Genomic DNA, 16,722 nt, shown 5'->3' on the forward strand with positions numbered 1-16,722 from the left:
TTTTATTATACAAAAAATTAAACTAAAATTTAAAAAATAATAAAATTATTTTACATTTTGGTTTCAGTCGCATCACAATTTCTCTACATAAACCTAAAAATAACTTATATCCTTTCGCTTTTCCTTGTAATACGTATAGGCATTAACAATATCCACAACTTTATCGAAAATGTACTCCTTGACTCCTTGCCCGCAAATAAAGTCAAGGTGATTCCATTTATCCCAAGGCATTCTGTACAGAGCATGTACCTTTGGCAAATGCATAACCAATCGCTGGATATCCCTAACCGAAACAATATAATCGTTCACTGAGAAATAAATAAATGTAGGAACAGTGACTCTGTCCAATTGATAATCCGGAGGACTCGTTTGGTTGTACACTATCTTGTTCTTTTCCGGTCCATAATCATACTGGCGAAACTTGCCAGAGTTATAACTCTGGAAGTAGTGCATGATTTGCTTGAATGATCCACCAACTGGAAAGTTTGCCATTATATCTGGAATTAATGTCTTGAAAATAAATTGATTAGTACAAACATTCGGAATGTAACGAAAATATAATGTACCTTGTTGAGATGTTTTGTGTCGTAGCCCACAGCTGGCCAAATCCTACTCGCACACACATGTGGATTTTCGTCCTGCAAACAACCCATAGAGAGCAGGCGTTTGAAGAATTTATTAGTCGACAGCATCTCAACGCCCTCTAGCATTATTGACAAGTAATTGCGGGTACCAAGAACTGGTGCAAATATTCCCGCCAGAGGGCCTTTCATATGATTGACGAAAGCAACTGGCGCCAGCAGATGTGCTGTGTCAAACTTTTCATTATATTGGGGAAACATTGCATTCATGACTAGAAAAATAGTTGCTCCCTGGGAAACTCCTCCGAAATGCATTGTCTTTTGGCCTGTGATAGCGAGGATGTAATCAACCATGGCTGGCATGTCGTACACTCCCATCTCGTGCCAACTGAAATTCCAAAACTCTCGATCGTTGGGCGAGAAGTTGACGTTTTTCTTTGTGTAAATGTTGCCCCTGTTGTTGCCCATCCAGACATCGTATCCATTGTTGGATAGCAAGTATGGCAGTGAATTCTCTCGACCGTTTAGCACCCAGGCATCGGATGACGCATAGATTCCGGTCATGAGAAAGACAACCGGTCTGCGTTCGCCACCATTGTATGGAATTCTATGCAACTTTAGTATGTAACCGTCAAGTGTTTGTACTGTGTGCACTTCAACAGGGTATCCATCACGTTTAATTCGTTTCACCTAAGTAAACAAACAAGAAAAGAAGGAAAACAAAAAAAAACAAGATTAAGTTTCATTGATTTAAACTTTTGGAAAAACCTTAAAATACAAAGTTACATAAAAAATAATATTTGACTTATGTGACTTAATTGGTTTAATGTGACTTAGAGGTAATACATGCGATCTAAAGTTGCCAAATACTTGAATGCTCTTGAGACATGATAGAAACAGATTTTCGATGAATGAACTAATGGGTATTTTAGACAAAATTTAAAAATTCTGATTTTTGGCAAAATTGTTTATCGTTATTACCCAAATAATATTCTTAGTTATTGATTACGAGTGTGTAGGGTCGCCTATATAGCAATAGAAAACAAAAAAAAATTAAAAAAAAAAACACTTTGCGTCAAAACAACTTAGCTGGTCAATAAAAAATAAATCGAGTAGCTCAGAAAACAATATTTGAGTTGTCAAGGCAACAAAAAATTATATTTGAAAATTTCGTTTGAAAATTTTCCATTCGAGTTTGAAATTTTAAACTGAAAAGACTTTTGCTAGAAAAAAAAAATAATAATACATTTTTGGAAAATTCTAGAGCATTTTGTGATTTGAAAACTTAAAATAAAAAAAAACATTCCTGAAAAATACTTTTAATCCGAATATAATCTACCAAATCATATTGATGGTTACATTAGATATTGGAGTTTAACAAAAAAGGAATTAAAAAATATATAAGAGTGATATTCATTCTATCCAAACAGTGCTGTGCCCCTAAGATACATCTTTTAAAGATGCCATTCAATCTCGAATAAAGTTTTGCTAATTGCGACAAAATATAATAAAAGGAATCCTATCTCGATTCAGACGGATTTCAATATTTTAAAAAGCAAAAGCCGAAACTATTAAGCTTTGAAAAATTTATCGTTTCTTAATCCAGTGCGAATCTTAAAGTCAAGAATTGAAATAAGTTTCGAGGAAAAAATATCAATTCAAGAAATTTTCAAGAAATTTTAACAATTGTGGCGTTACTTTTTTGCTGTTCTTAATAATTTTTTTTTTCATTCATGTTTCATTTCGATTATTCTAATTGCGTATATATGTAAATTGTGTTCGTTTTTATATTTTCATTAGTTTTAATCTTTTTTTTTTAAATAAGTTGTTTTATTCTCTGATTCGTGGAAGCTTGTGCAGGGATTTCACTCAAATTTGGGTGATTTTCTTAATTTTCTCAATTGTTCAGGTATTTGAATCCAAACAGCTTGTGCGCACAATCTAAAAGGATACAGGTATGTGATTTTTGTTTTGTTAATTTTTTTTTTTATTATTTTTATAATTGTAATTACATTGAGTTTGAGTGAATTTTCTTTTATAATCTCCTTTTTAAATATATATTAGATTTAACTTGATCTATACGATTGGCTAAATTAAAATACATAGCTAGTAATTGAATAATTAAATTTCATTAATTTTAATTTTCTCTCAATAAACAATCCTATTTTTATGAATAATTATTACATAATTAATAGTAATAAATTAATCTTAATTCTTTTGAAAATGAAATGACCAAGTTTTCGTTATTTTTATTTTGGTTCTGAAAAATATTAGTATGAAATACTAAACTTCATGAGGAGCGACTGGTGACGGATGGGACATAAGAGTCCAAAAATTAACTGAGTCTCCGTAGGTGAGGCTTGAGGTCTTATTTTAGGGGCTGTCGCACAAATCTGAGCACGCGGCAGCCAAGGAGCCTTTTCAGAAATGAGTTAGGCAGAGGGAGGGTGCTCAAGGGTACCAATTACACCATGGTGCCCGTGTATTAAAAAGACTAATAGGTTAATTGGAAAGCAGGGATTCTTCGTTTACCTCCGACATAATTAATTTTTTTTTATTTTTCTATAACGTAGCTTAATTTTAATGTCCGTTTTGTCTGTCTGTTCAAGTATTGTTTTTCAGTCCTAGATTATTTTAATTTTGAGATTTTTGGTATTTAGAATGTTAATTATTGATAAACCAGGCATGATAACAATGCGGTAGTCCAGGTAAGCGGGTCAAAAAGAACCCCCCCACATCCGGCGAGCTAAGCAAAGCAAAAAAACATGTCTGACCTGGCTCTGCTTCCTGGACACCCTTCCATCCATAATTTTGTGTAGGATCTGTACCTACAGGATGGAAGGGTTGACTACATTCTCACCTTCATTGGTGGGAAAAGGTCTAAACCGTTACAAGTGTGATCATCATTCAATACCTAAAGCTTAAATCACCAAACACTGGAATATCCTAATTTTGCAGTCTTTGGTGATTATAGCTTAAAAGATAAATTTTTGACATAAAAATATCATAGGCTGAAAGGTAATAAAATGTGCTTATAAGTAATTGGTGCCAAAATTCCTCGCCACGTAGAACAGTGGTGTAGCTGGTATGGGTGGCAGCCGGCGTCGGGGTGACAATTATGGTGCACCCCCCAGAATGAAAAAGGAGTAGGGTAGAGTTGCTAGTAGCCGGCCCCTTAAGGATTTTGTCTCAAAAAATAAAGCACAGAAACGTCAAATATCAACATTTTCGAATAATTCTTGAAATTAAATGTACATTATTTATTAATTTTTCGGTATAGTTAAAAAAAAGTTAATAATATTTCCCAAAAATATTTTATTTAAGTTTTTGTCTCATAAAGTGCGATTCTCTTAAATCCGGCCTTTGTTTCCTATTTTCGGCCATCTAGTGTCCTATTTCCGGCCACTGACTTTATTATTTCAAGCTTAAATAAATTGAATGTTTTTTAGTTAAATCTTTGTGTTTTAAGAATTTAGAAACAATTTTTATTGTTAATAAGTTATAACATTATATGATTAAAAAATGTATCTATTTTTCCCCATTTTTTAAACTTTTATCAATAAAAGGGGGCCGAATACAGGAAACTCTTGAATTTCAAAGCTTTTTTTGTGTTCTATCTCCGGCCCCCCCCTTAAAATAACCAAAATTCGCACCTTTTTCCTGTTTAAAACCTATTTTATTTGAAGAATAATATATATTTAATTAGAAAAACAACATTTCAAAGCATTAGCTCGAAAATTGTTTCCACAAAACACTAATTACGATAGCGGGTTTCGGCAGTAAAATTACAAAAAAACCATACCCGATTGGATCACTTCACAAAAAGTTATTTTTGCTAAGAAAACTGAATAACAAGAATAATAAGAATATTGTTATTTTAGGAGGGACATTTAAAAGAACAGCATCAGAGCAAAAATTTTGAATAAATACTACAAAATCACTAGTTATAACGATTTTTGTAAGAGGTGGCCGATTACTGGAGACGGCCGGAATTAGGCAACTCTACCCTACTTGGCATTTTTCTGACTGTTGTTCGTAAAGTAAAGAACTGTTCAAAGGCAAATAACTTTTTACATAATTTTGAAATTATGTTGATTTTATTAGATAAGTTTATAAAAAGTATCTCGAAGTCATAGGTATATCATATGATTTTGACTTACAAGGACTCTGTGGTGTATACGTAATTATTTTGTATAATATGAAAAATCTTAACGTTTAATGCAGTGTTTGATTTTTAAATAAAACTTTTCAGACGAGTTAACCATAGTTGTCCTTGTTTCAATAATGATTCAATATTTATTCAGTATCATTGCTTATATCCAATATACAGAGTCATGAGCAGATGTAATCACATACTTTCATTTCTGCGGTAATCGAAATTTCGAAAATTACAAAAAAAAAATTACATCCTCTTGAGGGTAATCAATATTAATTAGTCGTTTACAATTAAAGGTCTATATAAAAAAAAAACATAATAAAATCAACTTATTTCACACAAAGAACAGTATGAACGTGCTTCATAAAAAATATTTGTATGCTTATTTATTATACGTAAAAAAAGTTTTATTGTTCAATTGACCCAGAAATATTATAACATACCTACATGCGTACATAATATTAAAAGAAATACTGGATTATCTTGTTCACATTAAATACTTTTTTTATACAAACAGACAAGATACAAGACACTTTAAAAATCTTAGTGGTAAAAAGAAATCATTAATTTAATTATAAACAAAACAACAACAAAAAAATTAAATATTTAAATGTATCAATTAAATTTTAAAGAATAGTTAAAACCCATATCTGAGTCGATCGTTCTTGCCCTTAATGGGATAAATTGCTACGAAATTTTACTTTTAGTCTTTTTTGCTAAATATCTTATCAAAATCAGAAAAACTTGTGAACCTGTTATAAACTAAATTAACTACTAAGCACAGATTGAACTGAAATCATATGCACATTGGTAAAGTAAGGCCATCTAACTTTTTGTTTTATATGAAGCCAATATACTCACCCTTTTAGTTACTCAGATCAACCGAAATGCAACTAAAAGATCTCAGGGTGAATAAATTTATTTTTTTTTTTTTTTTTAATGCAAACTCAGTCATTGTAGAGATACTTACAATTCAAAGTGCGAATATATCTACTACAGATATATTGGCGTTGGTTTAAATATTCAAAGAGATAAAACAGGGAACGTTTTATTGCATGAACGTGCAAAAATATTTTTTTTAATTTATTGATCAACGTGTTGACCTCAATAAAAAATAAAATGGAAACAAAAACTCCTCAAAAGATCAAGGAATTTTAGTTCGAGCAAAAATGGTATTAATATACCAGATATCAATTATTTTGCTTCGATTGATAACAAAAAACTTTTTTTGGTCATATCCTTCCAGGGAAATCTTTTTCTTTATAGTTTTTTATTTGATATTAGGTTGAAACAAAACTCAATTTTTTTGATAAAAAAAAAGTTTTCAGAAAAGCAAAACCTGAGAAAAACAGGCTTGATTATAAAGAAAGAGTTGATGCCGAAATTATAATTTCTTAGAGCCGTTTGCTCAAACGAAACTTAAGAATTTAATCGACCGTTCAAAAAGTTTGAATGATCGAATAAAAAGTTTGTTTTGCTATAAACTATTGCCTTCAAACTAAAATTTTTCCTACAGACCCGACCATTTAGTTGGCTACCTATGCACATGCGCACACTAACATCACTGTGGTCTACAAGAATTTTTAACCAGAAACCAAAGTATACTGTTCTGAAGGTTTTAAGGGTTCTGAACACCAATCCGAAGTCAAAAATATTCTAATAGTCTCCGTTTTATGAAATATTACCGTTATAAAAAAAGGCTTCTTCTTTTTTCTAACGGTAGTATTTCAAAAACTGATTAGCCAATAGATTATTTCTAACGTAGGATTCGAGTTCAGCACTCCTTAAACCTTCAGAAAAGTATGTCTTGGTTCTTATGGCAAAATAGTGTTGTAACTTAAACTTTAGATTAAGTAAAGTTAGTCTTTGGCATATTATCTTAAATTTTAGATATCTCGGGCAAAACAAGAGATTTAAACAGTTTTTGAGGGAAGAAAAACTGTTGTTATAGTCACCATACTTTAGGATATCCTCAAAAACAATCAAAATAACGTTGTTTGCATTTTCTAACGGTAATATTTCAGAAATGTAAACTAATAAAAATTTCCTGACTTGGGATTCGAGTTTAGCACACCCTACAAACCATCAGAAAAATTTATTCTGGTTCTCAATACCAAAAAAAAATTTTGTAGACCAGTTTATTAAGTGTGTGGAGACACTGCAAGACTTTAAGACATAAAATAATTCAAATTACACACACTTATACTTCTTGTCCCGTATATGAAATTGTCTTAACCCTTTCGGACCCAGCGTTACTCTCATGTAACATTTTTTTAAAAATTCGTAAAAAATATTAAATTAAACAATTTTTTACGTTAAGATGGCTTAATTGAAAGATAATAATGCCTAGTTACTGGATTATTACAAAAAGTTAGTCAAATATCATACTTTTAGTTTTTTTTTTTATCGAGAAAGGGACTGAAATTCAAATTTTTTTTTTTTTTTGCAAAAAAATTTTTTTTATATATTATCATAATTTTGAAAAAAAGATATAAAAAATGTTAATGCAGAAAGTGTTTTGTTTTTTTGCTTAGAAGAAGTAGCATACATTATAGTTTCATAAAAAGTTATTTTCTCAGTTCTCCGACTTTTTTTGGTGGTCATAGGCAGTGCATGTTACTTACATGGAACATGAGAAAAACACATAAGTTTTGCTTATTATTATTTTGGAAAATAACTTTTTGCTATTCATATTTCTTAGTTGTGATGTTTTTGACCCGATAATACCGAAAAAACATTTTTTAATATTGATTTTCATAGCTTGGGTTCGAAAGGGTTAAAAACAAGCCATAAACTTTAATTCAAAAATACTTGCGTTATAATAACACTGTGATAGTTTTTAGAACTTTTTTTTTGCAACAGAGCGGAGACACATCGATTCTAGTTAATTCGAGTATGCTGAATTCAGTGGTGGCAACCGTTTTGAAAGTTTGGCTCAAGTTTTCGAGATATTTCGAAAATAAAATCTTAGGTCGGGACTATTAAAATACTGATAATTTCGAATAATTAAGTTTTTTTTAAGCAGTTTTTAGTTTAGAGAAAAGCTATTCCTGTATATAGCTATATGTTTAACACTATTCCAACCTAGGTTGTTATGTTTCGGTCGCTTACAAAGCATTTTATAAACAAAAACTTCACTTTTTCATGTTTTTTTTTATTTTGTTGACTTTCAAAGCCTTTAATATGGAGGCAATTTGAGTTTAACATTGATTCGGGATATTTTATATTATTTAAATAGCATATCATTCCAAAAATGAATAAAATACTGCAAATCTGAAAAAGTTCACTAGTGAAAATCAGCCTACTAAGCTACGGAAATGTATTAAATAACACTGGTAAGCAAAATTAAACTTTTTTTTTGCCACAAGAACCAAAATATACTTTTCTGAAGGTGAAAGGGGTGCTGAACTCGAATCCGAAGCCATACATATTTATTTGGCTTCCTTTTTTTAAATATTTATTATTAAAATTTACTCGTTTTTCTCGATTTAATCGAGAAAAACTTGTATCTCGTAAACGAAACATTTTTTAGTACTTTTTTAAATGCAGGATTGATTCAATTAGGATTCCCTACAGCTTAAGTCCAGAAATCGTGATCTGAGGGTTTTAGTTTTAGAGTTACCCAAAACAAATATGGATATAATGGATTTTGAAAATCACCTCTGAATTTCAGACCAAAATAAGAAAATATGGCATTAAAAAAAAAACTCAATTAAAAACGAGAAAACTTCACTTCCTTTTTTTTAACTACATACGTCTACAAATAAACAATCCTAAATGCCGAAATTTTTTTTCTTTCAAAAATCCGTATTAATTTTCGGATATTCCCATCTAATCTCATCCCATGGATAAAATGGTTTTTGAATTTCAAATTCATTTTAGAAATAATATTTTTAATGGATATAATGGATTTTGATGCGAATAAAGTTGTTTGGATATAATGGGTTTTGAAACAAAAACTCAAGTGGATAAAATGGGTTTTGAAATTAACCTCTAACTTTGTGGTCTGATTTCTATGCCAAAAAATGTAATTAGAGACTCAAACTTGGGCGCATCGTATGTATTTGAATAATAGAAACAAAACCTCATACCTAAGTCATTTTTTTTGAAAAGTGGATATAATGGGTTTTGATTCTGATCCACACACATATTCATTGACCTACTATTTATATAATATATATTAAGTCAATGGGTATATTTTTCATTATACTTCTGATCAGTTTTTTCAGCTTAATTGACACACACCCTTAGTTTGATAATTGTAAAATAAAAATATCCCATCATCGCAGAAAAAAAAATGTAATTTTTTTTTATCTGGCACAGGATTTTTTTTTGTTGATGAAGAACACTGGCTGAAAAATCCTTTATTCGATTTTCAATTTCATTTTGGAAAAAGTGAAGAATTAACGAAAAAAATTGAAGAAAAATATCTGGCGTAATATAATACAGTAGAAAATATATTCATAATGGTTGTTTTTGTTGATAACAAAAGAGTTTGAAAGAAAAACTTTTCGCATTTTTCACTTTTCAAACAAAATTTTTAAATGTCAAACTTCAAATTCATAAGTGTGTGTGCAAATCGGTGTAAATCTGACTAAAAATGTGGAGTAAATCATGGGTACTCCGTAGTACTAAAATTACTCTGGAGTAATTTTTTTTTTACACTTTTGTGGCGTCAAAGAACACAAAACCTTCAAAAGTGCAAAAATAAGTACTAAAAGGGTACTCTCATTGGAGTGAAAGAAAACGACATAAAATTTTTCCTACAGACCCGACCATTTAGTTGGCTGCCTATGCGCATGCGCACACTAACATCACTGTGGTCTACAAGAATTTTTAACCAGAAACCAAAGTATACTGTTCTGAAGGTTTTAAGGGTGCTGAACACCAATCCGAAGTCAAAAATATTCTACTAGTCTCCGTTTTATGAATTATTACCGTTATAAAAAAAAGGCTTTTTTATTTTCTAACGGTAGTATTTCAAACACTGAGGCTAATAGAATATTTCTAACTTCGGATTCGAGTTCAGCACTCTTTAAACCTTCAGAAACGTATGTCTTGGTTCTTACGGCAAAAAAGTGTTGTAACTTAAACTTTAGATTAAGTGAAATTAGTCTTTGGCATATTACCTTAAATTTTAGATATCTCGGGCAAAACAAGAGATTTAAACAGTTTTTGAGGGAAGAAAAAACTGTTGTTATAGTCACCATACTTTAGGATATCCTCAAAAACAATCAAAATAACGTTGTTTGGTCAGCTATTACATGAAGCCTCAAGAGGCTTGACTCTTTTTTCGAATTTTCTTTTGATAATCATTCTGTGAGGCGCGTACTATTACACGATGCCTCTTGAGTCAAAGACTCAAATTTGACATTTCTTTTTTGATTTCAGTATTGTTGTTGTTGTATTCCACCAAGAAGCAAAAAGAAATGAAAGGGAATGTTGAAAAAAGAAAGAGTGGAAAAAGAAACGTCAAAAAAGAGTCTCGGAATTTTGGCCCACGACTCTCCGGTCGGATAATTTTTTGTTTTATCTTCTTTCTCTTTTGCACTCATTGGTTTTGAAAAGAGGCGCGCCTCTTGAGGCTTCATGTAATAGCTGACTTGCATTTTCTAACGGTAATATTTCAGAAATGTAAACTAATAAAAATTTCCTGACTTGGGATTCGAGTTCAGCACACCCTTCAAACCTTCAGAAAAGTTTATTCTGGTTCTCAATACCAAAAAAAATTTTGTAGACCAGTTTATTAAGTGTGTGGAGACACTGCAAGACTTAAATGCAAGACTTTAAGACATAAAATAATTCAAATTACACACACTTATACTTCTTGTCCCGTATATGAAATTGTCTTAAAAACAAGCCATAAACTTTAATTCAAAAATACTTGCGTTATAATAATTCACCCTTCTTAACATTCTTCTACAGATTCATTTCTACCATAGTCAGTTCTATGAAGAGCCTGATGAAATTGGAGTGTGAATTGACCTTGAAACACTTTTCCTCAAGTAGGATAGATGATTCTATTGCTCTCGATAAGATTTGGAGTACAAAAATAATATCTATCTAATATAACTGTAACCGTTCTTGATATGCAGGTATGAAGACAAGTTAAAATTGTCAACCCAATGAAATCCTCTTAAGGGAAAACGGAGAAATATATTCTCTTAATATGTATATTTGGTGATAACAAAGATTATAGAATACAATGTATTCTATAATCTTTGGTGATAAGGAGACCACACCTGGAAAGAGTTGTATAAAGAGATTTCATATCGTAAGGATCCGGAATATACATTACATACATAGCTATACTGGCTATTATAATATTGTCATATAGTGAGATCTGAAGTAAAGCCCAGTATCGTAAATGGCACCTTAATCTGGAATGTTACTCACTGTAGGCACAAAAATAAGATAACGCATCCTGAAACTTTAATTAAATCGAACGGTACATGCCAATAAAATGTAATGAACTTGCTCACGCTTCAGTTTAATTAAGTATTTTTATTTGGTGTGACACAATTGACTTTTATTGGTACAACATTATATTCATGATGTACACAAACAATTTAACCTTGAGACTTTGTTTTAAACTAAAATGTAGTCAACAACTATAGCAGAAGCCATACAAAAGTATTACATAAACCATAACTAATATTACGTGGACAGGATTGGTTTGTATTTACTTATACAAAATTTTGAACAGTATTTTGCCAGACAAAATTCGTAAAAAAAACGTTGCCAAATATTATACACTGTTTGCACAAAATACAACAAAACACATACATTTAGTAGATACTCGTATGCAAACAGAAATAACAATGGGAAAAGCCACACCAATATTTTTTTCATTTCAGGATGACAATACGATGAGGTACTTCGGCATACAGTGGGGAATTTTAATAAAAAAATAAGATATTTTATACTGAGTTATAATAAAGATTTCTAAATAAGCTAAGAGTGTCCTTTCTTAAAGGTGTTCGTTTAAGAGCTAAAATGCTGCCAATGGTCGTTAAGCTTAATCGGAAAATAAAAATCGGATCTTGATTTCTTTTGATCGAATCTTTATTATATCTGGCGCCCAAAATAGAAATCCTGATTTTTTTTATTTCGGTATGTATTTAAGACATTGGTTAATGAAACTGCAATCTATAAATTTGGATATTGGCTTGGTTATAAACTGGCCGGCTCTAAGTGAACTAATTAACAGTTTCCTATTATCGTGCTTCAAGGCTAAAGGTGACAGTGACACACGTACATAGTGGCGTATTTATAGTCACTGTAAAACTGTGAAGTTTATTTTCTTTGAATTACATAATACATCCCATTATCTTTGATTAAATTAATATTTTATTCTAAACTAATGGAAGTGTTAACATTTCTGATTGTTACAATTGACACGTTATTTTTCAAGCCAATTTTCCAGCCAACTTTCTAATAAAATTGCTATAGGTAATTGGAAAGACTTATTTTGTCAGGTAACCAATTGGAAAGCCCAAACTTGACTATAACTATTTAGTCCTTAACGTTTCTGAACCTACTAAATGTCTTCATTTCAATACTGACAGTTTAAGTGACAAAATATTGACTCAAAAAAACTTTGTTTGGTGTCAACTTTTATGACAACATAACCCGCTGTTGGTCATTGCAAAGCCAGAGTAACGAGGAAATTCAAAGAAGCTACTGCGAGTATGTGGAGTGAATTTTAATGAATCATTTACGATTTACGAATGAAATGCGGTCAACCAGCCAAAAAAAGTTATACCTCAAAATAATTCTTCTAGAAATTGCACTTTCATAACAAAAGTAATAAAAATTTTATATTCTGCCATTTTTGGCTTGATTTGTTAAAAAAGAACTTTGTTAAGAGAAAGGTACTTTTAGGTATCAATACAATATTTTATAGATATTTAAGATAAGTTTTTTCTCAACTTAAGCATTTGCTCAAGCGAAGTCTTTATTTATTGGAAAAATAGAGTAAAGTAAAATCATGAATTGAGCTTCTCAAGGAAGCTCCAAATGAGTTTTGACTGATTTTGTAAACTGCCATCTAAAATTATATATCAGAGATACCCAGAAGGAGATGGGAAACTTCTGACGTCATACTGGTTTGTCTACAAGCTCGAATTGATACTTTTGGCTAAGTATGCGTGAAAAGATTGAGGCTTTTGGCTAAGTATGCGTGAAAAGTTGCATGTGTATGCGTGGTTACTGTGGTTACACTATGTGGGTATTTCACTTTTATTCAGGGATACAACCTTTCATTGGCTACAGCTTTCCGGTGTGGCACACCATTTCCAAGACAGCCATTAAGGAACTTCAAATTTTTGAAAACAAAACTACGGAGGATCTGTAGCTTTCGATATCTTGGAAGAGCGCACGGCTTAATGCCAACCAAGACAATCAATACCACAACTGGAAAACCGGAACGTAACCTACCCAGAAAGCTTGAAAAAAAAAGCTTATTCATGTATCGGGTTTTCCACTAGGGACTTGACAACTTTGAATTCGCACTATTTCACTAATCACCAAAATATCACTGTCAAGTTATTTAGAAAACTCAACATTTTCATCATGGTTAAGTACACGAAAGAGCGACGTCTGCAATTTATAAAAATTTTCTATACCGATATATTCGGAGTCTGTAACAGTAACTTAAAGAGCCTTAACTTAGTGGAATTGAATCTACATATTCGTTGTATAACGTAGCCGTCTCAGAGAAATAACGGGTTGATCGAATTGTCGAAAATATCGAGGCCGTTCAGACGTCCGTAGCAAACGGTCCAAGTCAGTCTATTTCACGTCACCAGCTTTCTAGTGCCATGGATATCGATAATTTTTGGACCGAATTGGAAGATATGGACATAGACAACATATTATGGTTTCAACAAGCTACACACACAGCACGCGTTACAATCGATTTATTGAAGATTAAGTTTGATGAGCGTGTTGTCTAAAGGAGTGGGATATCCTTTAGCCATTGTATAAGGTTAGGTCCGAGAACGAGATTATTGAAACAAAATTAGGGTAATAAAATCGGAAACAGTTTTTTAACGTTTCGAAGACAATATCTGGGCCGTTCCACCCTTTACGATGGAAATGGTGTGACAATTTTACGTAATTATGTATAATTTAATAAATTATTCACCCATTATTAATTTAATATTAATAGAACTCGAATTGAAAAATCTACAAAACCTGCAATGCCCTTTGTGACAAAATGAATAAATTTATTAGAAAACATATTGAATTATTTTTAATTTCGAATTTAGTTGTGTTCCGGGTGTAACATTATTACAAATCACTTATAGCGTTTTCGTTTGGTCGTCCGGGACTCTCCGGAATTCATTCGAACGATTCTGAAACTGTTCGTTTGGCACTCAATGACAGTTCTAATTCTGAAAAGAAGAGAAAATCGATTCCGAATTTTGAGGCAAAATCAAAACGAGAATCACGCACACATGTTCACACTTAAGACGTCAAAGTAATGGAATGTTATTGCTTGTTGTTCACTTCTGAATATTGAAATTTTTTACTATTCCAAACTTTAAATTATATTGAAATAAAGTAAAGAAAACAAAAAAAAAAAAAAAACGATAATTTTTATGGAATAAACCAATTATACAAAATAAAACTTTCATCAGGCGTTCGCATTATTTGGCGTTTCACAAATACAAAGAAACCCAAACTTCAGAATCAAAAAGAAGTATCCAATGTCGAATTCCTTTCAATTTTTTGAATCGCCTCAAAAAATCGAATTTTTGGTGTTAAAAAGGAACATGAAAACAGACCGAATTCTTTTTGCGATTGTATGTGTGTCATTTGACAACAATTTTTACACAAACGTCAAGCTGAAACTAAAACAATTTCTGCAAAATAAAACCAGAGATTCCTTTGATCAATAATTTTGTTTATTTTCTTCGGTAATATAGATTTATTCTAATCAGAATCAAAGGGAAATTGCAGTTATTATTAAGATCTGAGTGAAGATGAAGTAGAAGGTTATTATTTTGGCCGTATGCTGTGGTTTTACAGAGAAAAATTTTTCTGACGATAATTATGAGAAGAAAAGTCACAGTAATTTGACTTTTTCACAAGAACTATGCCAGGAAAAAATATATTTTGATCGCACATTGTTTTTTTTTTTATTTATTTCATATTTTTCCGCAATAAAAATACGATATTCAATTAAAATTTTCTCTTTATTTGAAGTTGGTGTTCTCAAATAAACAAACAACACGAAGAAAACTTTCAGCTTGACGTTTGAGAAATGTCAAATGTTCCAAGTGTGTGTGCAAATCCGTGTAAATCTCTCAAAAAAGAAGGATGAAAAAAAATTCGAATTCTGCTTCGTTTGAGGCGATTTTTTTTTCTATGGAACATGATTTTCAGAAAAAATTCGCTTCGAGATCGCCGAAAATTCGATTTTTCAATTGAAAGGAATTCGACACAAGTTTGTTCGTTTGGAATTCCGGATCGGACAGTGCCGGACCGTTCTAAGAATTACCAAACGAAAACGCTTTTAATCTTCGTATAGAGAATTAAAATTGTAAATATAGGTTTTCTAAATAGTTCTTTTTTCAAAAAAAAACATCCGAATGTCTACAATGAGACACAAATCCATTAAAAACTTATTTTTTTATGTTGGCGTTGTTACGGGTGTGACAAATAATATTATTTTGAAAATTAATTTATATTTTTTTAAATTTAAATTAAAAAAAAATCCATCTTTCTAAAACAAAGTTTAGGGATTATTCCATTGTGAATATCCAGAAGCCTTGAAGTCATAGATCAAAGGTTCGTAAAAATGTTATTTACGTTTTCATGAGTTTCACTTTCATTAAAAAAAAAATTTTTAGGTTCACCTTTTATGTAGCACTAATAAATCCCCAATAAAAAAGAAATTGTTAGAATTTTCATGAATTCTTATATCCGGATTGCACTGTATAAGACTTTATATCACATAAATTCAATAAATTACTTATAAATAAATATAAATTTATTCGTACCGCGTCTGTAATAATAATTTCCCGTCCCTTGGAAAATATTTTCTCCGAACCGATAAATGAAGAATCGACTTCATGTGAGAGAAGCAGCAGCAAGAGAGCACTTGTTAACACAGGCAATGGCAATATGAGAATCTTCATTTGCATTTTAAATCCTTTTTTTATCCGATTTTTTTATTTTCTCTATATGATGTGTCGAATTCGAATATAAACTAGTGTTCCAACACTACACTTTTCGTTGCACTTGGGACATCTCCGTTTGGCAAAAATTTGGTGGTGCCTATCTCGACGGTCTGCACCCGAAACTTGAAACTCGAAAGTCATCTACTACAGCAGAAGATGACGAGGTAATAAGCACACGTGAATCTCAAAGATGCACAACACTTGGTCGAGTCGTAAACTCGTTTTCATTTTCGTTTAGTAGGACATGGAAGTTATATACACACGGCAGTGGCTGCGGTGGCATCCACTTCGACTACGAGAGTGTCCCGTTTGCGTCCGGGTGATTGGACACACACCACACCAAACGAAATGGGATGGCAAGCGCAAAAGATCACTTTTGATGGGAAAATTAATATGAATCTAGGAAGCAACAACGTAAACAACGTTCGAATCTTGGATTGAATATTAGATTGGACACACTACTCTTATGTGCTCGTATAGTTCGACTTAAAAAAGCAGTATCAAAAAACTCGATGCTTACCCGCCGACGGGTCGTATGCAAATACTTTTCGTTAATGGATAATTCGAATGACAAATGTTTGAATTACCTTCACGTATATGGTCTTCGTTTGGTCTTGGTATAGTCGTTTGGTTCGTGGTTGGCTTTGGCACTGGCTCTCGTTTTCGGTATGAGCAAAGTGCGGTGCGGATGCGTTAATACGTATTTCATGGAAATATGTGTTTGACAATATTAAACCTTAAATAAAATATAACTTCTTCTGAGTAAGAGAGTGTGGTGGGGATAGTTTTGTTGGAG

At 31.6% G+C, this 16,722-nt stretch overlaps 1 protein-coding gene across 1 annotated transcript; it reads right to left on the bottom strand.

The window, feature by feature from the left end:
- Window positions 1-16,467, bottom strand: LOC129916088 (lipase 3). Its single transcript, XM_055995869.1, has 3 exons — window positions 15,747-16,467; window positions 567-1,271; window positions 1-510 (listed from the first exon to the last, which is right to left on the bottom strand). The coding sequence occupies exons 1-3, from the start codon at window positions 15,888-15,890 to the stop codon at window positions 94-96; spliced, it is 1,266 nt and encodes a 421-aa protein (XP_055851844.1). The 5' UTR covers window positions 15,891-16,467; the 3' UTR covers window positions 1-93.
- Between the last annotated feature and the right edge of the window lie 255 nt (window positions 16,468-16,722).

This window comes from Episyrphus balteatus, chromosome 3, assembly GCF_945859705.1.
Source record: "Episyrphus balteatus chromosome 3, idEpiBalt1.1, whole genome shotgun sequence".
NCBI classification, from domain to species: domain Eukaryota; kingdom Metazoa; phylum Arthropoda; class Insecta; order Diptera; family Syrphidae; genus Episyrphus; species Episyrphus balteatus.